The 25,713-nt window shown below is 42.2% G+C and overlaps 1 protein-coding gene across 6 annotated transcripts in view; it reads left to right on the top strand.

Moving 5' to 3' along the window:
• The window catches only part of FBXW11 (F-box and WD repeat domain containing 11), a 52,995-nt gene that overhangs the window by 24,541 nt on the left and 2,741 nt on the right, over positions 1–25,713 (top strand). For 5 of the 6 annotated variants that reach the window (XM_015876273.1, XM_015876276.2, XM_015876277.2 and 2 more), the window contains 11 exons: positions 5,316–5,378; positions 6,465–6,690; positions 13,910–14,096; positions 14,617–14,707; positions 20,292–20,429; positions 20,722–20,840; positions 21,275–21,524; positions 22,675–22,793; positions 23,349–23,459; positions 23,776–23,854; positions 24,310–24,498. In XM_015876273.1, the coding sequence (XP_015731759.1) occupies positions 5,316–5,378; positions 6,465–6,690; positions 13,910–14,096; positions 14,617–14,707; positions 20,292–20,429; positions 20,722–20,840; positions 21,275–21,524; positions 22,675–22,793; positions 23,349–23,459; positions 23,776–23,854; positions 24,310–24,471 (1,545 nt within the window). In that variant the 3' untranslated portion in view covers positions 24,472–24,498. Of the gene's footprint in view, positions 1–4,453; positions 4,595–5,315; positions 5,379–6,464; positions 6,691–13,909; positions 14,097–14,616; positions 14,708–20,291; positions 20,430–20,721; positions 20,841–21,274; positions 21,525–22,674; positions 22,794–23,348; positions 23,460–23,775; positions 23,855–24,309; positions 24,499–25,713 lie in introns of those variants that run through there. The other variant, XM_032447514.1, reaches the window with a different exon arrangement.

Here is a 25,713-nt window from a genome sequence, read left to right as displayed (position 1 = left end):
GTGAAGCCAGACATCTTTGTTACCCTGCTCTCAGTAACTGCTCCTAACCTTTTATTACTCTGTTGATACAAGAATCTTTTATGTGCTTCCTCCCTAGTAGCCTTTGGCTATACTTGCAGAGATCTTTTTGAGGCTCCGAGTCTTTCCAGTTGTTAACATAGGCGCGTTATTTCAGTGGCTGCCTATTTCTGAGCTGGAATTCAGAGCCATCAGAGTATTTTGCATTCCTCTGCAGATTTGGAGAAGAGATTTTGTCCTTGATGTGAGAAGAGCTGCTACGTGTTTTATGTGGTTCTCCTGCTTCACTTAGTGCTTGGGCTCTCAGTAGTTAAAAGATGTCAAGTGTCAAGATGTTNTAATAAACATCATTTAACAGATTCCTGGATCAGAAATTAGTGATCAGTCACTTCCTGAAGATGGACTTGTGTTCATTTTAAAGCGCTCTCAAGCCATCTGGGGCTTCCTGGCTATTTCAAAAGCAGGAATCCATGAGAGACACACAGCCATCACTTTCAGATGTTAGAAATTTCATGCTGCTTTTCTTCCTCATCCCCTTCCTGATGTGGTCCCATTGTCGTGCTGGGTGGTGGATGCCTCTCCTCCCCTGGGTGCTGATAATTAGTGCCTTCAGCAGTCTCTGCCTGGCAGAGCTGGTTTCAGAAGGCAGTGTGAGTCTGCGGGGAGCCAACTTCAGCCTCTGTGTTCAACTTCTGAGTATCCAAGTATGTATGTAGTTACCGCTGTCATTTCTTCAACTTCTCTAAGGCTAAACGTAGGCATGATTTGCTGAAGGAAATCAGAGCTAAACTGCTTCGATTGGTTTTGTTCATTTCATAGTTTAACTAATATTCCATCAGTGAATGGGAACTTTGTCAGAAATGAGAACTTGAAATACTTGGCTTACTTGGTCTCAGATTCAAATTGCTGATCTAATGTTGGGGCAATGAAAGCTCCTGTTGGCCACCGCTTTCCATTTCACCGTAATACTGCTCTTCCATTTCTCAAGGTAGCACAGCTCCTGTCTAGTTTTGGCTAAACAGATCCATCCTTCAGCAGGGAGGAGTTACTGGAGAGTCTCAGCAATGTTGTTTTCCTGGCTGGGAGCTGCTGCAGCTGATTGTGAGTCTCGTCCCAGTTCCCAGGGTTATTGCTATCACCTCTGTAATTGCTCTGTCGGCACTGGAACTAAAACTGGGTTAAAGAACAAAGCTGCATCGTGCTGCTGCTGTTCAGTCGATTAAGTGTCTAAAAGCACTTCCAAATGCAGTAGCTTGGTGCAGAGCTCTCAGCTCTACCTGCCTGTAGCTGGCACAGCTGGTAGAAGACGAAATAGCTTTGTGCTGGGAAAGGTGCACCTCTTCTCTTGGGTTCAGGGAGTGAGACCTGGCAGGGAAATGGAAGTGCTGTACGTTTACATGGCTGTGGAACTGTAAATCCTGGGGAGATGCCAGAGTTTAGTTGCTACCAGGTATGTGAGGATCTTGATTGACACTGTGATTTATAATGTTTCTTTGATACCTGCAATATTTTTCCCTTTTGGAAACGTTGATGATTGCTTTTATTTTTTTTTGAACTTTTTGGAGTCAGATTTCTGAAGGAAATGAGCTTTACATAATGATGTTCCTTGTCAGCATCTCTTTCTTCACCACAAAAGACTTTCGCCACGTCCACCTGCATCCCACAGAAGGGTGGAAATCCAAGGGCTGGAAGCAATGCATGCAGAAAAGAAAGTTCAAGTTGAAGGAAGCTTGGAGTTCTTGCAGGGCTATTGGAAGAACATGGGATGCTGCAGCATGGAAAGCAGCTCATGCACTTTGTTGCAGCTGCTGATTTACTGTTAGTGGGAATGGAGACGGGCTGTTCATGGAGTGACTTTATTCAGCTGAGCGTGACCGTAGGGCAGCATGAAATGTCTGCTCAGAACCATTGTTACTGTGTCGCTGTCGCTGCCTTTCCTGGTAGGGGATGGAGAGTGCTTGTTCCAGGCTGACTAATTAAGGAATGACAGCTGGTTTGAAATATCATTCTAATTTTGCAAGAGCTATGAGTAAGTTAACAAGAATTTCTGGAAAAAAAATGAACTTACAAGCGGGATTAATTGACAGTATTCAGAAGCTCGGCTTCTATTGTGAGGAGCTGATGGGCTTCTGTGGTCCTGGCAATAGCACATCCCGCCTATTCTGCCTATGAATGCTGCTCAGCCCCATTGTAGGGACTCAGAGCTGCACAGCTGAGCAGGAAGGAGTTCAGTGCCTGTACCTGTGTTCATATTGTGGGGAAACAGGGTGTGGGTGAAGTTCCTGGTGCTTGGGAGCTGCCGGGAAGCTGTGCAGGAGAGCAGCAGGAAGCTGGGTGTTGAGGCTGGGTGGGGTAGGCAGCAAGACACAGGTGGAGAGCAGGGAATGAATGGCATGATAAGGAGGAGTGTCCAACTTGTAGATGCCTATCTGCCTTCTTGCTCAATAGTTGGAGACCTTCCCATGCAAGGACTGGTGACACCAGCTGTTATGGGTTCTGGAATTCTTCTGATGGGCACTGTGGATGTGTAGGACAAATTAGAGCTGTCTGATTGCTTCTTCCAGGCACCAGGACAGGATCCGCCTTGGCATCTTGTGTTCTGATGTGTTAGTCTGGGAACAGTGTGAAAATCCCATGTGAGCTGGGACATACGTGATCTGGGAATAGCCAGAAAAGTTCAATATGGTAAAGGGCAGAAGTAGAAAGGATGTATCAGGAAGAGAAGATAATAGGGAGCAATTTGGAGCAAGTTTGGGATAGGAGAAGAAGACACAATTAACGCTGTAGTAGATACCATCAAATTAACGTAGCTGTGTGTTAAGTACAGTCTCATAGAAAGAGTTAAATTTCCAGCTAAAAGTGGATCTGTGCGGTCTGCCCTCATCTCTGCAGCTCAGACATCAAAAGGACGTGGATGTGCCTGTCAGCAGCACTGCTGTGTGTGCCAGGTAGTTGCTGTGGAACCAAGAAACTGTTCTGGGCCAGAACTGTGCTGACCCCCTGAAGAACGAGGGACAAGTGGAGAGGGGTTGAAGTAATGCAGCGTTCCTATTGCTCCAGTACAGCGCTGTACAGGACACAGCACTGCTCTGAAAGCCTGCTACCCTTGAACCGAGCAGCGTCAGAGCCAGAGCAGAATTTGTGTAATAAGAGCTTGCTTTGTAGTCAGCACAGTGTGGAAGTCTGAACATCTTGGTCAAGTTTTTCTTGTGTGCTTTGTGTTAGAGCTCTGCTCTGCTCTAGCTCTGTTGTGTGTTCCTGGAATGAAAAGCATTGCATTTAGAGCTTTATTCATAGCCTACATCCCAGAAAAAGATAATGGTGACCGCTGAGAATTTTCCCAGTGAAGAAGCAGAAGAAAGCAGTGACAGACACTGCGTAACCTACTGAAGGAAAGTGAGGTTGGGCTGAACTGATAGAAGCTGGGATTTCTGCAGTACCCGAGCCAGGCATGGCAGTGGGAAACTTCAAGGTTTGATACTCTGAGAGTTCCTCTTCGTGGCTCTTAGGTAATGGCAGCTCATAGAATCAGTGCATGTTTTTAACCTTAAACATCAGAAGAAATTGTGATGTTCCTTACTCATGTAGGTGCGTACTAACCGAAAGCACTGTCAGAAATAAGTGGGAATTTCTAAGTAGTGTTTTAATATTTATGATTTTAAATTGACAAACGTGCCCGGTGTGATTCCCTGGAGCCATGCCTGCCTTTAGGGCCAGGCTAGTTGGCGTGGACCTGCTGGGTGCCAGGAGGGCTGCAATGGGCTGTGCAGCACAGAGTCCCATGGGCACAGCTCTGCTGGGGCCCGGGGTGTGCTTCTGTAGAGACCATAAATGGGAAGTGGGGCTTACTTCTCTAATGTTACTGTTCGTGTGTGTCCAGAAGCACTGGAACACACCTATCTGGGGAGTAGCAGAAGTACCTTTACTGCCTTTGTCCAACTCTGGATTCCCTGCTTGCATCTCCTGAACTTGTATTTGGTGTTGCTGTTTGTGCCGTAACCAGACAGACTGGAGCGTTCTGTCACCCAGCAGACAGTTTTCATAATGACATCTTGCCTCTGTGTGAGATGTGATTTTCATATGTAAGAGCAAGGCAGGAGGGGGCTCAGGGTAGGCTTCAGAACCAGCCCAGGAGTTGAGTGGTGGAGCAGGGCTTGCCTGTAGGGATAATGCTGCTAATTTTTGGTTTCAAGTTTGCTGATTTCGGTGTGATTCACTCCTAATAAGAGAGGGATGGGGAGACAAAGTGCCAAATGTTTATTGATGTGGAGCAGTGTTTTGATTTGGGAATGTAGCTGTTAAGGAGTTAATCCATAATCAGCAATGGCAAGTGTAAAGGAGATGTGTGACTTATTTCATCATGTGTTTGACTGGACTGTATTGTTCCTCTTTCCGCTGAGAGAGGGGAAGAAAGATTGAAAAAAACTAAAGGCAATGTCAGGTTTTCTTGATGGCCATCTGGCAGTTATTCAGCTTGCAGTGGGGAGGGCAGGCTGGTGGGAAGCTCAAGTGTTGGAGCACCAGTGAGCAGGCAGAAAGAAATGGCAGCTGGGGTAATGACAGCAGAAATGAGCAGGTAATTAAAAGAAGGAAAGATTCTTATGAAGTTGAGTGACCTCTAAAAAGAAATATCTGTGGCTGAATGTTGTTAGAAATCCTTCCATCTGTTGTTCCTGAGCAAAAGGGAAGATGAGGAGCAGTGGTGAAGGAGGGCGAGCCTTGAAGTTAAATTGGGGTGAAGGAAGCTGCTGACTGCCAAGGGGCCATGACCACAAACTGACTGCAAGCTGCAAGGATGTTCTGCAGAGAGCGATCCCTCCTCATGCTGAGCTAAGTCTGCAAAGAGGAGTTAATGCTCTGTTGCATGCAAGCAGAATATCATGATTTTTTTTTATTTTATTTTTTTTATTTTCAACTGGATGTGTGTAATTTTGCTTTGGCAGAAAGTGCTACTTGATTGCTTTGACAGGTTTAATTACTTTGGCCTGAGTAGGATGCAAGTGAATTTGTTTCCCACTGAGAAAAGCGTTGAAAGGCTGCATGAAAACCCTTCAAAGAAATTGAAGAGGGGCTGGGGAGTTGTCTTTACAGTAAGTGGGTTTGATAAACCTGTCAGTTAGAAGGGGAATTTATTTACAAGATGCAGGTTTTGTGGCCAGAAATCTCTGCTAATTCCATTCACAGGGAAAATTAATTTTACCTGTTCAATTAATTTGCTTTTCCATCATGCTTGTACAGCGAGGATTTGCCATAGTATGAAAAACAGAAAATTAAAGTCTGAATTCCATTTTTCCTAGAACACGTCAGTGATGGAGGATCAGAATGAAGATGAGTCTCCAAAGAAAAATACCCTATGGCAGGTAGGTCTGTGTGCATGGGGAGAGGTAGGCTGTGGTTTTCTTTGGGAAGCTTCCACATGCTTGTGTCCGCAGATACATAATCATCCTTATATGTGGTTGACTATCATCCTGAAATAAGCTCAGTATTCAAGTGAAGGATGACATCAATGAGCAATGCTTAAGAAATGATTGGATCTTAAGTTCTGTGGTTTGTGCTGACCTTGAAATGACACAGTTGTGCTTCAAAGGATATGCGTGAATACGGTGCAGCCTTTCAGAGCAGGTCACCTTTGTTTAAAAGGAAAAATCCAGCACTTGCTTATAGAAGGGAACTGCAACCAGTTGGCTTTGGACTATTTTGGGAATATTTAGGAGAGCCTCAGCAGCACTTTTTGATGTCATAAATTGCTCAGAAGACCGTGGCATGAGCCTTTGATTCTCTTTACTGATAAGTAGCGAGTCGTGGGGTGGTGTTCTGAAGCATCCTTATTTGTCGCTAAAGCTCCTAGGGTTTATTTTATGTGGATGCCTCAAACATTGAGATGAGCTGTTTTTCCAGAACCAAAACAAGCATTGCTGCTTGACATCACATCATTCTTGGGCCTTGTTTGTGGGCAAACAGTGCGACAGCGACATGGAGGGTCTTGATGGTTTTTATGTTAATTGGGGAAGTTGTAGCCAGCTTTTGTACATAACTGAGCATGTATTATTTTAAGTGCTAGAGCCTCTGTAAAGCATTTGTGGGGGCAGACTGCAGTGTGCAGCAAAGGCAAACTGGCGTGTGCAGAAGAAACCACTTAGTTGGAAAAATTTGTTCTAAAACAGGTAAAGTTTTTGAAGTTAAAATTGTAAGAGGTAGGAGAATTCAAGTCTCAGCTTAGCTAATAACTTCTGGTTTGGAAGAAGAGCCTTTCGCTTGGCTTTATCTATGGAAGATGAGGTGCGCACAGCATTGCTTGTAGCTTGAACAATGTATCGCTCGTAGCTTGAACAATGTTTAAAAGCTTGGTTATTGTCTTTGTTTCTTCTCATGTTCTCTTCATTGGAGAGTTCTCATAGGGCTGATTTTGTTCATTTTAAGTACTGACGTTTTGTTTCTATAAACAGATAAGTAATGGAACTTCATCTGTGATTGTCTCAAGAAAAAGACCATCAGAAGGAAACTACGAAAAGGAGAAAGACTTGTGTATTAAATATTTTGACCAGTGGTCTGAATCAGATCAAGTTGAATTTGTGGAACACCTTATTTCACGAATGTGTCACTATCAGCATGGACATATTAACTCTTACTTGAAGCCCATGTTACAACGGGACTTCATCACTGCATTACCAGGTAAATTATTACTCATTTTACAAGAAGCGTGTTTATGAAAGCGTTTTTCTGGTACACTGAATATATGCAGGCTTTGTGAACATCCTCTAGATGTAGATTGGCTGCTTTAAATAATGTGATGTCTCCTGGTCAAAGGAAACGCAGGAGGACAGCTGAGTCATTCACTTCTGGGATTAATTGAATTGGCCACTGGATGCCAGTGTTGTTCCATGAAGAGTAGTTTGAGTTGGATATCCTGAAGACAGCAGGTTTTCCAAATCCTGAATGAAATGCTGCCTGCACAGATAAACGAATCTGGTTTGTCTGATCCTGTTGCTGACTCAAGAGCAGAAACAATTGGGGATTTCTGTGTGTTGTCCAGCTTTGATTTCTTTCTTCACTTGTTCAGAACCTCCAGTGCCACAGATCAGAGTATAATTTTGTCAACAGTTTGAATGTGAAATATATTCTTTCCCTTAAGGTATTCATATTTGAAAATATGGAGCATTAATAAGTAGGTACACAAAATCTTTCACTTCTAAATTTCCTGGAAAATTGTGGGGTTTTCTTTCCATTAATTTATGGAAGGATTTCTTCTGGAAGGTAAATACGTGGGTGTCATTCTCAGAATGAGAAATATGCATCACATAAGCAGTCAAATATATTCTGTTTGCCACTGGCTGTAAAATAGCACAGACTGACACCTGCAGTGAGTGGTCTGTGGCTGGAGGAACTCAACTTTTGGAAGTAGTGATGGGATTTTGACTCATCTGTCAAGCATGGTTGAAATGAAATTCATAGTAGCCAGAGGGATGAAGTAGGAGGATGAAGAATATGGGGTAGGACACAGAATAATACAGAATCTCATGTGCTCTAGTTCCTTTTTATTAAAAAAAGTCTTTGAAATAAGAATGGAGGCCATGAAAGGGAGGAAATTGCCTTTTCTCTCACATCTCCATTTCATAGAATTTCTTTTAAAAGTAGGCTTAGCTTATCAAGGCACATGCATAGAAAGGTGCTCCTCATTCTAACTCCTTTCAGTAGTGGATGTTTCTTTCAGCTCACTTTGCTCTTGATTTCCTGATTTCTCTGGGGGAATATCTGAGATGTAACAAAAAAATAATAAAGTGAAATAGACCATCACAGTCATCATGTGCAAGCATGAGCTTCAATTATACTTCTGTTTGCCTTTATGTTACATGTCAAGGCGGATATAATGGAGATGCATAGTTCTTTTGTATTACATTTGTATTGCTGAGATGTTTCTGGGAGCTTCGTAGCTGACAGTTGTTTTTACTGCATTTATATATGTAACAAATAGATATTTATTTTGACAACTTTTGTTGTTTGGAAGATGTGAATATTGGAAGCTGTTCCTATTTCCTGTGTCAGCTTTTCTTAAAGGTAATATTGTAAAAAGAGATGCTTCGCTGGGGTTGATTTGCTGTTTTCAGTTACCTTGCTTTGGTTTGCTTATGTTTGGCACTACCTACAACGCTCTGAGAAGCAGCAGCTGCCTCGTGTCATGAGGAAACCTTGGGGGCTTTATGATGTTTTTATTCATTTAGAAAAGTTATTTTTCTGCAGATACTCATGGTAGAAAATGCAGTTTCCCAGAATGGCCAATAGAAGCCAAGTTTCCATGTGATACTGTGCTGCAGTGCTGCTGGCTGGGCTGCTGAGCAGGGAGCTGCCCTGTGCAGGCACCTGTCCGAAGTGTCTCTGCAGAGAATAGTGGTGTTTGTTGCCTTTTGTCTTTATCCCAAATCTCCAGCATTTAGATGGGAACTCTGCGCTGTCGGTGCAGATTCGTTACTTCTTGGGTTGCATTAGGACACATCAGTTGCTGTGAGAGCAGAAGAAAGGATTCATTAATTCTTCCCTTACCATCAGGCGCAAGGAGAAGTGGATTTGAACGTGTGGTGTTACTGTGTAGATTTACCCAAGAGCTTAATTTGACACGATTGAAATCAATGCCATTGTAGAATGACTCTGTCCCTACAGGTCAGACTGTGCTCAGGCTCTTTCCTGCTGCCTCAGTTCCTGCAGATCCCACCCGGATTTCTGCAGTGATCAAAGTCAGTGCAATTGCATGAGCCAAGTGACTGCTTTGTGTCTAGTGCTGGTCAGGTTCATAGAGCTGACATCCCATTTTTGTGTTCCCTTGACATACGAATTGATATTTGCTCATTGAGTTTACAAATTCCTGTGGATTTAATTTTATTTTTTTTTTAATTTACTATTGAAATTCAACCAAATCTTCATCTGGTACCTATAATGAACAACAGCTGGGTTTTTTTCCACCATCTTCCATAACACTGCAAAAGCTCTGGAAGAGATGTGAGGGTGGGGAATAACATGATTCGCTGTTAAGTAAGCACACCAATAACTGCTGGATGCATTTTACTGAAGAAAATTCAAAGGTTTTAGTCCCTAATTTAGAATCTGCTTTTCACACTAAATGTTCAGAGACTTTTAATACAAAACAGGCATTTGCAGCCACGTTGGGCTTTAAGTTGTCAGAAAGTGAAGTCCTGCATGTTGTCTGATGGGATTATCACAGGCCCATCTGAGCTGCAGTGTAACTAGCAGGTCCCATTGTGCAGCTCCACATAAATATTTCACTTGACACGGCTTTGGTGAGAGTGAGGTCAATCTGTATGTCTTTGCAAGCAGAAAGAATTGGAAGAATAGACTTGATGGCAAAGTGAAGAGGTTGTACTTTTGTGTTTTGCATGCAGCTTTCAAGGCTGTGTGCGCTCATGGAAGTTGAGATTGCTGTATTCTAACAGCATCAGAAAGCACTCATTGCTGACCTCTACAGATTTATTTTTAACCATTATACAGGGTTGTAAAAATGATGCATCTGCTAATGAAGGGTTTCTACTCTTAATTTGCATTTGGACCTTAAAACTCAGTGAAATACAGGCTTCATAAAAAAACAGTTTGTATGTGTTGAAGTGTAAAGTGTACCGCCACAGACTGGGATGTGTAGAGACATTCTTGCTGTTGTGAAGCTGTGGCAGCTGATTGCAGCAAGCTTTTATGAACAGCCTCGATTAACTCAATGCAAAATTGATGAGTATTTGGTACTAGGGTTGCACCACATGCAGGAGTCTGCAGCAGTTCTGGGTCTGTCAAGTGATGGGAAGCAGCCAAGCACCTGCCCTGCCTTAAGACTCCCCAGGCCTTGTTCCTTAAAGCATCTGTTTGCTGATGGGTGCTCAGGTATTAACCCTCTTGAGAGCCTGTAGAAAACAATTCTTATTAAGAAAGCAAGCTTTCTGTGTATTTTAAGTTAATTAGATTACTTGCTCTCATTAAGAACCACATTCCAGCCCTAAAAGCTGCGTTACAATGAAATGCTCTTTATAAAACAGGATTCTGAGCAGGACATGGGTGCCAACCAGGGCTGTGGGTTCTGCATGTAGCCCTGAGCTGGCCAGAGCTGTACTGTGTGCTGCTCCAATCGCCTGAGGAGCAGGGACATTGGCTCCCAGCAGCACAGCAGCCGTCACCAGCTTCACAGTGTCTGTGGGCATCCAGCAAGTAGTTGCTCATCATCCCCCTGAAGGTCAGCACAGGTTCTGGAGAGACTGTTGGGCCTTCAGGCTGCAGCTTGAGGTCAATGTGCTGGCAGATGGTTGCTGCCTTGCCCTCATCTTGGCTGGCTTTATTGCCTGCTAGAAAGCACGCCATGTATTTTGAATACCTTAAAGTAGATTTTATTGTCTGTTAACCATCATATTTATTTAATGAGGTTGCATTTGTCTTCTTAATTTGATTGCATTTCTGGACTTGCAACATGAGGTGGATTTGGATCCAGGTTTTCACAGCTGCTTTTCAAAGGAGTGTTACTGCCCTTTCAAATGTAGTTGTTTGAAGACTGAACAATTATGAAGCATTTCTGCTTTTGCCTGTCATTTTTCTTAGTTCTGCACAATGGTGTTTAATGTGGAGAACTATCATTTGGAAAAAATAGTATTTCACAAGGAAAAGAAAACTAAAAGCCCTTGGATTAGAGCAGCTGATGAATGAGCACATTGTATTACTTGATCACGTTTTTAAATAGGGAATTACAAAACCTTGGGCTTTGACAATCCTGTATTTGCTTAGCACCACAAGAGATAAGATGGAGAGCCAGCGTGGTGTTTGCTGCCTGCTGTTATGGCTGGGAACCTGATGCTCTTTATTGGTCTCAAAACAGCAATGGGAATCAAACTGCCAAAACTGCCTCAGTGACACTGAAGTTCTTACACAAAGGATTTCAAATAGTAGGTCTGGATTTCCAATAGGGGAGTGTGCTGTTTGCTGCTTGTACTTGATTCTATAATGCTTAACCTGCTGCTGGAAAGCAAGGGGGTACTGCCTTCCTCACTCTGAAAGGCATTTCAGTTCTGCTTAGAGCAGACCTAGGTCTGTTTGGTGCTATCTGAAGATGATCTAGGTATGGTACAACAAGGGTTGAAGCCAATGTGTGCATTTATTCAGTTCAGAGGATGCTTTGCAGTGTGGCTTGTTCGTTGGGTTAGCTACTGGTAACTTCACAGCCCCTTGGCATTCTTGTCTTGCTTTGTGGTGGGGTAATTATTTAGTTCATTGCCAGGAGATGGCAGTAACAGATAAACTTTTATAGTAGTATAAGTGCATATGAACAGTGCTTGGATGTCCTGTGTTATCTGTCGTGTTCTGCCTTAGGAACTGGGACTTTACAATGCAGAGACTGCTGAGAGCCATGAGCAAGGTGTTAGCAACAGATGGATGCCAGCAAGGAGACTTTGTCCCATACCCTTCATTTTTGAGGGTGTGGTTGAAAAAACTGCGGAGTTAGGGTTTGCTTGAAACTAGTTAGCTGAGAACATTTAACTTTCCCCATCTGTGAGTGTTAGTCTGCCCATGTGGTGGCTTTTTTCATTTAAGTTTAGCCAGTCTGGCAGCGTTACACTTCTCAGGCCTGGAATTACAGGAGCATCCAGTAGGAGGGTTTGTTCAGCATGGATCCTGCTGTCCCATCTTTGTGATGAGAGATACACAGTGAGACTCTGACCAGAGCGTGTCTGCTGAGGACGGCTGTTCCCTTGGTGGCACAGCTAGGTTATTTGATGAACTTCACATGATTCTTTTGCTCGTTCAGCTGCAGGCTTTCAGGTGCTCAAGTGAAGGATTTCTTTCACACCTTAAGGGTGCAGATGATGAAACATTTGCCTGTCATCATTCACATGCTGCTGGCTTTTATGGAACCCAGGCATAGCCAGAGTGGGTTATTCCTCTAACATAAAGAGAAATTAAGGTCATCTGAGAAGATTAGCTTTGTGTGTGCCTCTGCTCTTCGGGCAGGCTGCAGCTGATTAAACCCATTTTTCACGTGGCAGAGACAGGACAGCATCCTGTAGCTCTGGGCTGGCAGAGCACTGAAAGTCAGTGCTCTTGTCCTGCTGTTTTACAGACATTCTGTTGGCATCAATGTTTACATCCCTTTTTAAGCTTGAAACATAGCAGCCTGATCCTGGCCACGCTATCAGTTCTGTAATTTCCTAGCATTCCTTAGTCTTATTGCCTAGTGATTTGACTAAGGATCCTTGTGCAAATCATAATGCACCAGCATCCCCACACTGTGGTGCTGGAAGAAGAGCAAAAGCTGTTCTGTGCCCTGTTGGTAACACCTGTAACCTTCAGCATCACAGAGCTGCTCACTCAGCAGAGCTGTCTTGTTTTCACAATATATGTCCTGCTTTTCACTGTGAGTGGAGTTATCATCTTGATTCCCAGTGGTTTTGTGCCTTTAACATTGGGGAAGGACCTTGCAGTGATTACATTGCCCAGTGAATCCTTGGGATAGTTGCCAAATCACAGTAACTTCAATGTATCCTCAGTAAACAGAGCTTTGAATCCTTGATAGTTAATAGCAAGGTTGGGGTGGAGCAGACTGTAAGACAGCTTTCACAATGTGTACAGATACAAGCTGCCATTAGTGCAGGAGGTGCTGCTGCTCATAGCTGCACTGAGATGCTCCGTTGTTGGGAGAGGGTTCCTTGACTTTGGGATTACTTGGGTTGGAGACCCACTGGGAGAATTGTAGAATCACAGGTTTCAACCTGGATTGAAAAGGACCTCAATGATCACCCAGTTTCAACCCCCCTGCTATGTGCAGGGTCACCAACCAGCAGAACAGTGTGCCCAGAGCCACATCCAGCCTGGCCTTGAATGCCTTCAGGGATGGAGCATCCACAACCTATCCCAGCAGGTGAAGAGGAGATGCAAAGCTACCATCTGTTATTATGGCTGTTTTACATATGTTGTGAAATCTTTGAAGCTAAACTAGCGTTACTTTGGACTAGAATGTATGGTTCAGAAGCTGAGCCACCACCTGTCAGTATTTCAGAAGTACTTGACTCCTGGGGACCCTGAGCTGGCTTCAGTTGAATCTTACACTTAGAAACAATCACCTTGCCGGGATACAAAATTAAGTGCTGCATTGAATGTGGCTGTGTTAAACCTGAAGTTATTTAAAAATGAATTATTCCTCTTGAATTTTTCTGTAGCTTCAGAGAAGCTGCAGCTGCCCTCTGCTGCTGGTGTAGTCCTTCAGTAATAACTTCCCTGAGCATGGAGACTGGTGGCAGCCACCTGTGAATCAGCACAACTGCCTGAGCTGTTAAAGCACCACGTTCATGTAATGCATTTGTCTGATGCATTCCTGCTGCTTTCTCCTGCTTACACCACGCTGCAGGGTGTGGAGCATACCTGAAATTAAGGAGAGGCATTGGCATCTGGGATGTCTGTGTTCTTTGATGTTGAGTCTATCTTCTGCTAAGTTATCTAATGTTACACATAAGGCAGCAGGAATCAATATTACAACCTTGTATTACAGATCTTGAGGAATACCTGCTTCTTGGGCCGTGTAGCCCCATGGATTATGTGCTTAAAACATCCAACATTCTGTGCTGAGAGGCAGCAAGGTGCTTCTGCTGCTGATGCACAGCGGTGAAGCTTAGTTTGCTCTCATTCTTTCTGTGAAAATGGAACAGCCTAGTAGTAGGAAAGGACTAAGGAGAGAGGTATTTTGGTGTATCTGGTGGGATTTATTTGTGACTGATACTTCTCTGTATGATATGATTAATCACATTTGCTCTGGTGCCTTAAATATAAAGCTGTGTTAGCTTTCTCTCTGTACTGTAAAACATGTTTAGTAGTTTACTGCGAAGTGATTGACGTGTTGATTGCCTTTATTTCTTTGTAGAGCAAGGCTTAGATCACATAGCAGAAAACATCCTTTCCTATCTTGATGCCAGATCACTCTGTGCAGCAGAGCTGGTATGCAAGGAGTGGCAGAGAGTCATCTCTGAGGGAATGCTATGGAAAAAATTGATTGAAAGAATGGTACGCACAGATCCGCTGTGGAAGGGACTGTCAGAAAGAAGGGGTTGGTAAGTACCCAGACAATAATTCATCTCTTACTGTGTTTCCCTTGATAAATGAAACTAATTGTGAGCATTACCAAAGAGCAATTGATAGTATCACTGCAGCTCTTATCCCTCCTGTGGACTGCTGGGGCAGCAGCAGCAAAGAAGCTTTTCATCCTTCACAAGGATATTGAAGGTATCAGGTGTTCTGCTTTAGAAATGTGTTTGTCTATGCTCTCTAGTGGTGTGCCTAAGAAAATGCAAGGCATGCTGTAAGGAGCTGTGCAAGAGGAGGACACCCTGCTGGTCAAAGCCTTGTGAAGCAGAGGACCCTCAATCAGAAAGCCATAAGGAAAACACCTGTTTCTTTTCAAATATAGCTGTCAAATTGTAAAGTCACAAGGGTTATAATTTCAATACTACAAATTATGACAAGTATTCTGTAAGAATGTATTGTAAGTTCTTGTTCTTTGCAGATTTTGAATTCCTTTGCGGTTTGGTTTCTTCATGATAAACTGAAAAATATGTTTCTGGTTCTTTCTAGGGATCAGTACCTGTTTAAAAACAGGCCAACAGATGGCCCCCCAAATTCGTTTTACAGGTCCTTATACCCAAAGATAATACAGGACATAGAGGTATGTTTTCTGACATGTCATATCTGCAGTAGAATTTATATTTATTTCAGCCACGTGATGGGTATAAAGTTTTGGTCTGAAGTTCATTAGTGGGGAAATGTGTTCTGATGTTTAAGGCAGATGTGATCTAATAGAATCATTCCGCTATGGCAAATGTGAGTCTGTGTTGCTTGGCACTCTGTAAAATCATTCAGAGCTCTTAGTCTACCTGTAAAACGTAACTGCTGCAGAATATAATCCAATTTTTAAATATTTTTAGCCCCTGTTACACAATTAATGAACATCTAAAGGTGCAGAACTAAGGGTTAAATGTCACACAGGTGAAGAGAGATCAAATTTGATGCTTGCTACCTGAACAATGCACATCTTAGTATTTGAAAGGAGTTGTATGTGTAAGGAAGGGCAGTGACAATATAGTGATGGTAAGTGATGGTGGTGTTGTACCATGTCAGTGCTTCAGGCTTTTGAAACACTGCTGTTTTTAGGTTTCCAACCTGGAGTGGGGTTGGTGTTTTTGCTAATAGCCCAGGGTCCCCTATAATTCATCTGAATCCAAGGGTATATTAGATTTTTCTTATAAATCACCCTTTTAAAACTTTTTTTCCCAAATTGCTTCTCTAAAGAACTGTCAAAGGAAGCTTTTAACTTTGTTTAGAAAGGTGGGTGGTGGGCAACAGTGGCAACAAGAGCTAACTGTAAGGCTTGGAATGCTTCCTAACTTTCTTCTGCTTGGTTTTGATTTTGCATCTGTTCGGGCCTTTTAAGCCTAAAGTTACACTTGCCCTTACTTTCATACTTCTCCAGTTTCTTCACTTTTCAAAGCAATATGCGGAATAAGACTTTCATTTTAGCAGAGTTGAAGAGGTTTCTATCTCTGAATATCAAGATGTTTTTTCTTTAAATGTTTGTCTGGGCCTTTAATGAGATCTTCATTTTCTGTCAGAGCTTAGGCAGCTCATGATGAGCCAGTGATGCAGACGCTCCATTTGTCCTCCTACCAAGGCTACTGTATTAGCACTGCAGTGTGATCAACTTAGTATCTATATTATCTTGCATCCAAGGGGCCCAATTTCTTTATTTTTAATACAGTAAAAGCTATTTGATGTGACAGAAAATCTAATCAGTCAGTATTGTACCTGTAGAGAGCAAAGATGGAACGTGTTTTGCTATGCTGTTACTGATGTGAGGAGGTACCAGTTTACAGAAGCTGATGCTGCACTGGCTTTGTGAGTGGAGATGAGCTCTACAAGTAATGTCCTCCATTCTTCTGGTTGACTGAGAGAACTGAAAACTAATCCAAGGCTTGAATTAATGATTGGAAGGGAATCTGAGGAACGATATGTAGCGAATGTGAATTGTTTTCTTCAGACTCTATTTGCATTCTAGGTCAAAAGTCCACGCAGCCATGAAGTGTCATTAACTGCAAGGTAGGACAGGCTGTGATTCAGCAGATGAGGCTCCCTTGCCTCTCTGAAGGTTTATTAGTGCCAGTGTCTGTTTATTTCATGCCAAACACATTTTAGGAACATAATGTCACTTCTGAAGTCATCGGATTCGAAAAGAAGAGGACATTTAGAGATCTGAAACCAAATTCTTGGAAAGAGGTCTCTCCCTCCACCGTGAAGCCAAATATTTAATAAGGTTTCATTTCACAAGAAGTGGTCCAGCAGTGCTAAATGTCTCCAAGTTCTATGTTGGATTGCCAAGCCCCTGTAGGATATATATATATTTAGGGGAAAACCCATTTGTGGGCATATCTTAGCAAATGGAATTTGGTTTTGTGAGACTTGTTTACAGAATTTTTTTTGCTGCAAGGTGTCCTGTGACTGGGTGCAGTCCTGAAGCACTGCATGAAGGTCAGCTGTTTGGAGTGGGTTGTGTTAATGGGCAGCGTGACAAGATGGGAAGCTTAATACTGCTGATTGCAGAACCCCAAGTCCCTGGATTTTTTCCATATTATTTGTGAAGCCTGGCCAACTATTTGGTTTTCCCTGCAGTTCTAGCACAAGTATCCATGTGATGAGTTGAGAAGACTGTTTCAGAAATGTCATGTTCTCGAAGTTAAGGGGAACAAGTTCTCATCTTGGTTCTGTGGAAACGTAGGTCAACCTTATTCAGATGAGAATTAAAATGTGATTTTTGCTCTGCATTTTCAGACTTGAGCCACTCGAAAGGCACATCTTAATGTGAAACTGGCCTGCAAACAGGCAGATTGTAACTGGCACAGGCCTTGACTCATAGCTGAGAAGGGCAGAAAACTGCTTTTGGGTCTCCATGCTACAGGGCAGGTCCTCAGCTGGGCTTTTTTCGTTCCCTTTGTCTATACTACTCCTGCTTTCCATAAATTGGCAACCAAGGCCTTTAATACAGTTTCTGCAGGCCTCCTTCTCTTCCTCTGTAACAAGTGAGCCTATTCCATTGTCCATATCTATCTCACTCAACATCCAATGTGTTCTTTCTGTGGCTTTAAAATGGGTTCTGCAAGGCTCCAGTGAGACTTGGGGATAGTGTTACCTAGTGGACCACTGAACAGCTTCTTGTGTATCGGGTTGGTTGCATGCAGAAGGACAACACTTCATCAACATACACTGTTCAGCAAGCAATCCCCTTGGTTTTGGGGGTAAAGATAAACCTGCTTTGCAATAATATTTGCAAGGATAAAAGTCCCATATTTAGCCAAGGAACTGAACACAGAGTACATCATTAAGCATGGGGAAAAAAGACCCTGCTCTTAATAGATTATCCTTAACTGAAGTATAGCAAATGTTCCAACTGCTAGTTCAGACGGATTGCATCTTTTTTATTGTCCTTGTACCAGTGGACTTATCTTGGAGTGGTTAAGACTTGGCTATTCCTCTGTATTTTGGGCTTCTCTGGGAGTTTTTCTAAGTGCTTTTCTGTCCAGTTCTGCAGTTCCTCAGCTGCAAACTGGCTCTCTGCATAGCAGAGGTTTTATCTTCACATTTGTTCCCTATCCCTTGTGTCCGTACTATTGGCTGTGTAGCATACTTGCTGCTATCACCCTAAGTGAGCATTAGGAAGCGTGTGAAACTGTCAGCCGTGCCTGTAAGCCAAGGAGACAGTGTTCTGCACTACTCACTTTTAGCTGTGAAGCCCATGTAGAGGGGCTGTTACCTTGGAGACTTGCTACAGAAAACGCAGTAGAGTGCTGCATGAATTGGTGTTAGGTTTGTTGCTGTAAGCATGCAAATAAATGGAGTCTCTCAACATTGACCCCATGGTGCTTGTAACAGTCTATAAAACAGAGTATTTTCTTCCTCTCTGCTCATATGCACATGCATACCTACTGAATGTGTACGTAGTGTATTGAGATATCTCCTGGAAGGAGCTGCAGCTGAAAACCTATTAACTGCACTATTTGGTAACAACCAGGAATCTCCTCTAGCAGAAGCTTTTATGTGGTTGGCAGTATTGTATTAAACATGTTCCTTTTCAGAGGGTCCTCCAGGTTGCCCACCCACTCAGCTGCATTTAGTCATCTAGAATAATGTTATTCCTCTATACGTACACATCTGTTTTCACTCTGTTGCTAATTTAAATGCTGCTGTATGTTCTCTGTGTATTGTGGCTACTTTCCCAGCACACTGAAAATTTACACAGTGTAAGGGGATTTTACAAGTTCTCGAAAAACATGAAGTATTTTCCCACAGTAGCCACAGTATTTAACGTAGAAATGAAATGATATCTACTCGCAGAATTAAAATGTGCACCTGCATGTGACTTGTTGCTTTATGGTGCCTTCGTGTAGACGTTAAACAATACCTTCGTTTCTTTTATCTGATGCCAGCCTTTTCTTGTGGTAAGCTTATTATGTCGCTTCCTACGGTGAGCTGCTAAGAGTTAAGCCAACACTAGTCCCAAAATGTTTGGTCAGCACACTGCTACCGACTGCTGCTCTGAATAGAAAACTGCTAGAGACAGCTGATTGCTGCAGTTCTTAATGTGTTCTGTAGCTATTGGTAATGGCTGCCACAGGAGCCTGAGGTGTGGAGGTGCTCAAATGGTGTTGCAGTGCCTGGAGGTCTGAGTAATCCAGCACGTGGTACATAAAAACTGCTCATTTCTGACCTTTTCAAGAACGTTCCTGTAGGGAAACTCTCCCTTAGGCGACTTCTTAGAACTGAATATAAATGGTTTCTGAAGCTATTTAAATTGGATGACTTGGATTCGAGATACTTTATCTCCAGTGTATTCAGTGTTAGTTATTGCACTGTTAAATATCTTACCTTCAGATCTCTAGTTAGAATGGCTCCTGCTATTAGTGTCTTAAATTCTCTGCTGTTTCCAAGGCTGGTCTATGAGCTCTATAACAGTGAAGGAATTAACGAGTTGCAGTTCTGCCCTCCAAGCACAGATGATAAATCTTCAGCTGAAGCTTGAGAGCCCTTCCTTCCTGACACATCCATCCCATGCTGAGGAAGTAGCAAAATGAGCAGTCTGCTACCTTCAGAACAGGAGCCCAAGTGGAGCCAGTGTCAGATCTGAACAGCCTGAGCCCGGTTCAGTTGTGCTAGCTGGCTGGAAAAGCTGATCCCAAACTGGGAGATGACTTTCTATCTTAATTTCATTAGCTTCCCCAACAAATTGGAAGAGAATGAGTGGGGATGAATAACTTGTCAGCATGCTCTTCCAGAAGCTTCCTTTAGTACTTCTAATTTAGACAAATTCCCGTGATACATCAGGTTTGTATTATAATTGTGGATAATTCTCTCCGAGTTGCGTAATGGGAGACAATTGAAGGAGTAAGCACATGGAAAACAAAGCAATACACTGTTTTCTGCTAAAACAGGCATATTTTCTTGGAATTGGGAGGTCGTAGTTGCAATGTTCTGCAACTGGATTGTTCTGGTGCCCGTGCTGGAAGATGAAAGGTATTCCAGCCTGTGGGGTACTGCTGGTGTTGTTGCAGAGCTGTGTGCAGACCTTCTGACCAAAATCCCTTATCTCATGTGTCTTTGAAGCCAACATTGGTTTTTTCACAAGCAGGAAAAAGCTGATCACAAGATGGAGTTAATTCTTGTTCTGCCATGAAATAGTTTGTCTCCTTTTAAGGTGTCCTGTCTGTTACCTGAAAGGAGAATTAAAAAGAGTAAGTTAGCAGAAGCTTCCATATCTCAGTCCCTTGGATGCATGACAGCTAATGCAGGAAATGGCTGGGCAGGGGCAGGAAGGTGCAGGGATTGATCTGTATGCTGGTTACTCAGTGGTGCTGAGCACACACCATACAAGTTCTTTGCCATTGCTGTCAGATGACTGCATACATACAAGGTGAAACTGAAATGTATCTTTCTGATGGTTACTCTGAATGCTCTGATGAAGGCTGCTTGAGTGTGATTTTCAGCACTGAACGCTGCTTTTGTCATGGCAAAATATCGAGGTCTAAAGTCGCAGTGTCATAAGTGCTTTTATGGGTGGGTGGAAGAAAAATGTATGTGAATTTTGCATTTAAATCTTAAGGGTGAACTCTGTAACAGTGAGAATAGATTTGCTGGGCTTCTGTTGAAGTAACCACACTGGAGCATGCAGCCTCGTGACTAACTCCTGTTGTTTCACCTCTTGTTAGACTATAGAATCTAACTGGCGATGTGGGCGACATAATTTGCAAAGGATTCAGTGCCGCTCTGAAAACAGCAAAGGTGTCTACTGTTTACAGTATGATGATGAAAAGATAATCAGTGGCCTACGAGATAACTCCATTAAGGTAAATGCTTTTTTGGTCTTTCCTTTATAAGTGCCCCAGCATTTCTTCTTGTAAAACAGGTTTTTGTCTTTTCACAATCCTTGGTTGTTTTGCTGTAATGCCAAAAGCTTCCATCAAGGAGACTCCCCAAGTTAGAAGAGAGGACAAAAGTTGCTGTCTGGACATGCAGCCAAGGGTTCTTGCTGCTGTGTCCAGGTTTCTTCATTTCCTCTAAGTAGCAGCAGTATTCAAGTTTTTTGAACCCGTGTTCTTGGCAAGATGTTTATAGATTTTATTTTTATTTTTTTGACAGATTTGGGACAAAACAAGCTTGGAGTGTTTGAAAGTATTAACAGGACATACTGGCTCAGTTCTTTGTCTGCAGTATGATGAAAGGGTCATTGTAACTGGATCTTCAGATTCTACAGTGAGGTGAGTGTTAAGTTTTGGGGCAAAAAAAAAAACCTAAAAAAAAGTGAAATTGGGGTTGGGAATATTTGTAATAATCTTCAAATATCAGAAAACATCCCTCGTGTGAGTGTGATACCACTATTCCAAAAATAAGGTGTTTGCACGTGGGAAAGCATCATGTTCAGTCATTTTTTCCCCAGTCTGTCTCATGCTTTGTGGTGTTAAGCATTGTGAAGGAATGTGACCCGTATCATTCAAAGCACAACATGAAGTAGAATGGCTGATGCATCAAATACATGGTGAATACCTCATTTAGGTTTCTTACATCACCTTCTGACATACTTTAGTTATGACCTATAATGAAAGGAGGTTTTGTATGTGGAGCAACAAACACAAGACTTCAAATATGCATAATGTAGTTCCTTCATTTGGGATAAAATTCTTTTCTTTTGCAGGGTTTGGGATGTAAATACAGGTGAAGTTCTGAACACGTTGATTCACCACAATGAAGCAGTGCTTCATTTGAGGTTCAGTAATGGCTTAATGGTGACATGCTCAAAGGACAGATCCATTGCTGTCTGGGATATGGCATCACCTACTGACATCACCCTGCGCCGTGTCTTGGTTGGCCATCGTGCTGCTGTTAACGTGGTAGACTTCGATGACAAGTATATTGTGTCAGCATCAGGTGACAGGACCATTAAAGTAAGTTGGCTGAACTCTCCTGTGGGTCTGAATGCCTACTAAGCCAGAAAAGCTTCTGAAAGTTACAATTCAAATTGGAGTAGCCAAGGTTTTTGTAAACAGTTCTGTGCCTTTCTCCTTAGCATTCAGCTGGCTGCTTCCTCCTACTAGTTGTTAATGTCTTCTTGCTCATAACAAGTCTTGTAACGTTTTTGTTGTAACTGTTGTACAGCTCCAAAAAAGTAAAGCCTACTCTAATCTCAAGTTGGATTTGTTTGTTAAATGTGGCACATTTTGTGCCTTTTTCCAAACGTCAGTTTTTTTATTTCAATTGGCAGTCCTGTTCCAGACATGAAATTTATCAGCAGTTGCTTTTCCATTCCACACCTTCCCAGCTAAACCAGACTTTGCTGTGTTTAAAGAATTAAAATGCTGTATTTTGAAAAATTTACATACCAGAAAATTTGAGTTACCCAAAGTGTATCAATATAACAAAAGCGTTTCCACCCTTCCTTCTCTACCACCAGAGCTACCCTGGAATGTGCCAAAAAGCTCTTGGCAGTTCCATGTCTGAATATCTGCCAAGAAACCCACTGCACTTCTTTTGGAAAAGGAGCTACTTTACATGAGCCCTTTATGTTACAACTTCAATAACAGTTCATTAAAAAATGAACAAATTTCATCAAAAACATTAAAAGAAGAAGCAGCCACAGGCTTTAATAGGCCGTGGCTTTGGTCTTCTCTTAGAAGCAGATTGCTAGCAGTTAATTTGGTAAAAAAATACAGCTTATTTTTGCATATGAGGTAACATCCTCTCTTTTAAAGGATTACTAACTTACCAAGATTTAAGTGTCATCAGCCTTTCAAGGTCGTTTGGACCAGTATCACCTGCTACTTGAAAATATTTTACGTATGCCCTCTACTTCCAACCTCCCAGTCTTTCTCATTGACACTATGTACAATAGCAGAGCTGATGTCTCTTGTCATTGCTAGGCTCTGTAATGCCATCCTCCACTTACACCACGTGCCTCCTCTTTACCTGCAAAAACACTATGGAAGATTTCATTCTGCTGTCCAGCAGAAGTCAGCCTCAGGCTTCTGCTTATGAGTTTGTAACAGCTTCTGTTGGAAGTCAGAAACCTTTATTGAGCATGATTCTCATGTTTCGTAGGTCTGGAGTACAAGTACGTGCGAGTTTGTTCGTACGCTAAATGGGCACAAGCGTGGCATCGCATGCCTGCAGTACAGGGATCGACTGGTTGTCAGTGGATCTTCTGACAATACCATTAGGTGGGTGCCAGCAGGCTGTCAGTATGTATCTATGTACATTTACACATGATAACTCATGCAAACCATTTTCAGTATATCTTGCCATTGAAGCAGATGCTGTTCAACTAGTTAATATGTCACATCCATGTGAAAAAGTGAGACTGTGAGGTTCAGATGGAGGGAAACAAAACCCTCTATTCCTGTAGTTTATGACCTTGTTTTCTACTTGAGAGATGGAGACATTGGTCACTGGTTTTCATGCTTTCTGAACCTTTAGTAATTACTGATTTATGCAGGACAGAAAAGTATGTTAAGGTTTCTTAAAATAATCTAGCAAGTGTACAACCTTTACTTAATGTAATTTTGAATGTCTAGATTAGTTTTTATGTACTGCAGCTGCAATGCAGTTTTCTCTGAATTGCATACAAGGAAAATCTAGTTCTACCAGCTGCTCTTTTTTGCAAATTGTGGTATTTTCTGCAGGAACCCATTCAGTAGTATGCTGAAATCACTGTGTGTAAGGTAAAGGGATAGCCTTGAACCTGAAATGCTCAGGCTTTCTTCTGTTCTTTTAAGGTTATGGGACATTGAATGTGGTGCCTGTTTAAGGGTATTAGAAGGCCATGAAGAACTGGTCCGATGCATCAGGTTCGACAATAAGAGGATTGTTAGTGGAGCCTATGATGGGTATGTTTCTAAGAGCTATTTCAAAAGGTTCCAAACTGACTTGTGTATACAAATGTAGTTAGTTGGTCTTGAGTATAAACAACCCACTTGGGCCATCACAAAGACATCACTGTATTTGCTGCTTAAAAGAAATACAAAACTGCCCGTGTTTTATGGGATTCAGCTTTAGTAAATTAGTGAAGATAAATTATAACATTTTGCTCGATGCTGATAAATCAGCTGGAGGGAAGATCTGGAATATTCTGTCCATTGCTTTTAGAAGTTTCTGTGCTTACACTTGAAACAATGCTTTTAACCTTCTTATCTTTCTTTATAGCAAAATTAAAGTTTGGGACTTGCAAGCTGCTCTTGACCCCCGTGCCCCAGCAAGTACATTATGCTTGCGTACGTTAGTGGTATGTATAATTAATTAATTAATTTGAGGATTTGAGCAGTGTGTCCTAGGTGAAGCCATGATGTGTACAAAAACTGGGTTAGCAGCAGTGTTGAATGTGAAATGTTATGTAAGATGGAACCCCTGGTGTGGACCGTTATTGCCAGCCAGTCTTTGTAGATCGATGCTTCCTGATAGACTGTGTTAGTCTTAATAATGTCAGCCTCAACATGTGCAGTGGGCCCCTGCAGGGGAGAGGCAGGGCTTATGAGTACTTTATTTGAAAGCTGTGTGTTATGCTGAACAACGTTTATGTATGAAAACTGCTTTTCTTTAGAGTCAAGTGTGATTATAACTAAGGGCTTCTTAAACAGAGCACCAAAATTTTAATACACCATTCTGCATCCAGGTCTGAGTACAAACATAATGAATTGTTATCCTCTTCTTGGCCTCCTAACTGATGTCCATTACTCACAGGAACATTCAGGACGTGTCTTTAGGCTCCAGTTTGATGAATTTCAGATCATTAGTAGTTCCCATGACGATACAATTCTGATTTGGGATTTCTTAAACGTGCCACCCAGTGCCCCAAACGAGACTCGCTCTCCATCTAGAACATACACTTACATCTCCAGATAACAGTCTGCACTTTACTACCCTCAGAAGGTAAGTCTTTGTCTCTTCACATATATAAGTTTATCACTTCACCTGTGTGGCATAGTTGTGTTCTTGTTGCGGAAAGCTTGGTGCCATCACTGGTTGTGTCCCCATACCCTATAGACAGAGATGCTCCCGTTGGCTGCTGTGCCACATGGAGCAATACCTAGGTGAACTTTTACTGTGGAAACTCCGAGGCTTGTTGGAGTTGAATGGTTACTAGTTTTGATTTATGGAAAAGCTATACGTGGTTTGTCTTAAGCGCAAGAGGAATATGTTGGTGACTTATCTTCTTTCTTGCCACCTGTGACCTGCAAGATCTGCTGTCAAGGAGATCAGTGGGTGAAATATGAAGAGCCTTTGGCGGTGTGTTCTTCCTTTCAAATTCTGCACACTTGACAATTTTTAGCAGCTTATGTCTGACTTGTCCTGTGATGCACAACTGAAAACACGCAGGGATATGATCCAAGGAATTGCTAGTGTTGATAAATGACTGTCCCTTAATGATGTTTCCTGTACAGGAGAGATGCTGTGATATCATTTTCTGAAGGGTTTTTCTGAAATCAGAATCCACAAAGCATAAATCTACATACAATTATGGTCAAACAGCTAATATTTCATTATGACACTTAATGAAACAGTTTTATATGCTTTCAAACATTATAGTTTTCTGTGTTTTGAAACAGCCCCGCGCCCTTGGTTTTTTACAAGGCTTGCAATGTTGTGCCTCTTCAAAGCGGATCATTTTTGACAGTCCTGGCAGTTGGCTGTGAGAGTTTTATTGCTTTCTGTTGAATTCCTGTTGTTTATTGTAACATGATAAAAATTGTTACCATATGATAGTCTGATATTCTTATATTAAGCACTAGGTCTTGTGTTAGGGGGAAGGGAAGCCATTGGTTAATGTCTAAAGATGTTTTAACCTTTGGCAATTTCATATCAGAACGGGGTGGTTCACCATAGTCCAGAAAAGTGATTTTAAAAAGTGGCAAGTAGGACTGAAATTTGGGTTTAATTATGCCAAATATTTACATGATGTGACTGGATGGGGGAAACGGAGTCTAAAACTAGTTTTGGTGTGTTGTGTTTTCTTAAAATCCCATTTACTGGAAGTGAAATTTATATCCTGAGCAAAGCTTGTTCCTCTGCAGCATGGGGGGAAGGAAGGTTCCGTTGTCACTCCTTCAATTAAGTGCTCAGCATTTAGCAAGATGAGCAGGTGGT

This window comes from Coturnix japonica, chromosome 13, assembly GCF_001577835.2.
Source record: "Coturnix japonica isolate 7356 chromosome 13, Coturnix japonica 2.1, whole genome shotgun sequence".
NCBI classification, from domain to species: Eukaryota; Metazoa; Chordata; class Aves; order Galliformes; family Phasianidae; genus Coturnix; species Coturnix japonica.
The sequence above is the reverse complement of the archived record's forward strand: the minus strand, read 5'-3'. Positions and strand labels throughout refer to the sequence as shown.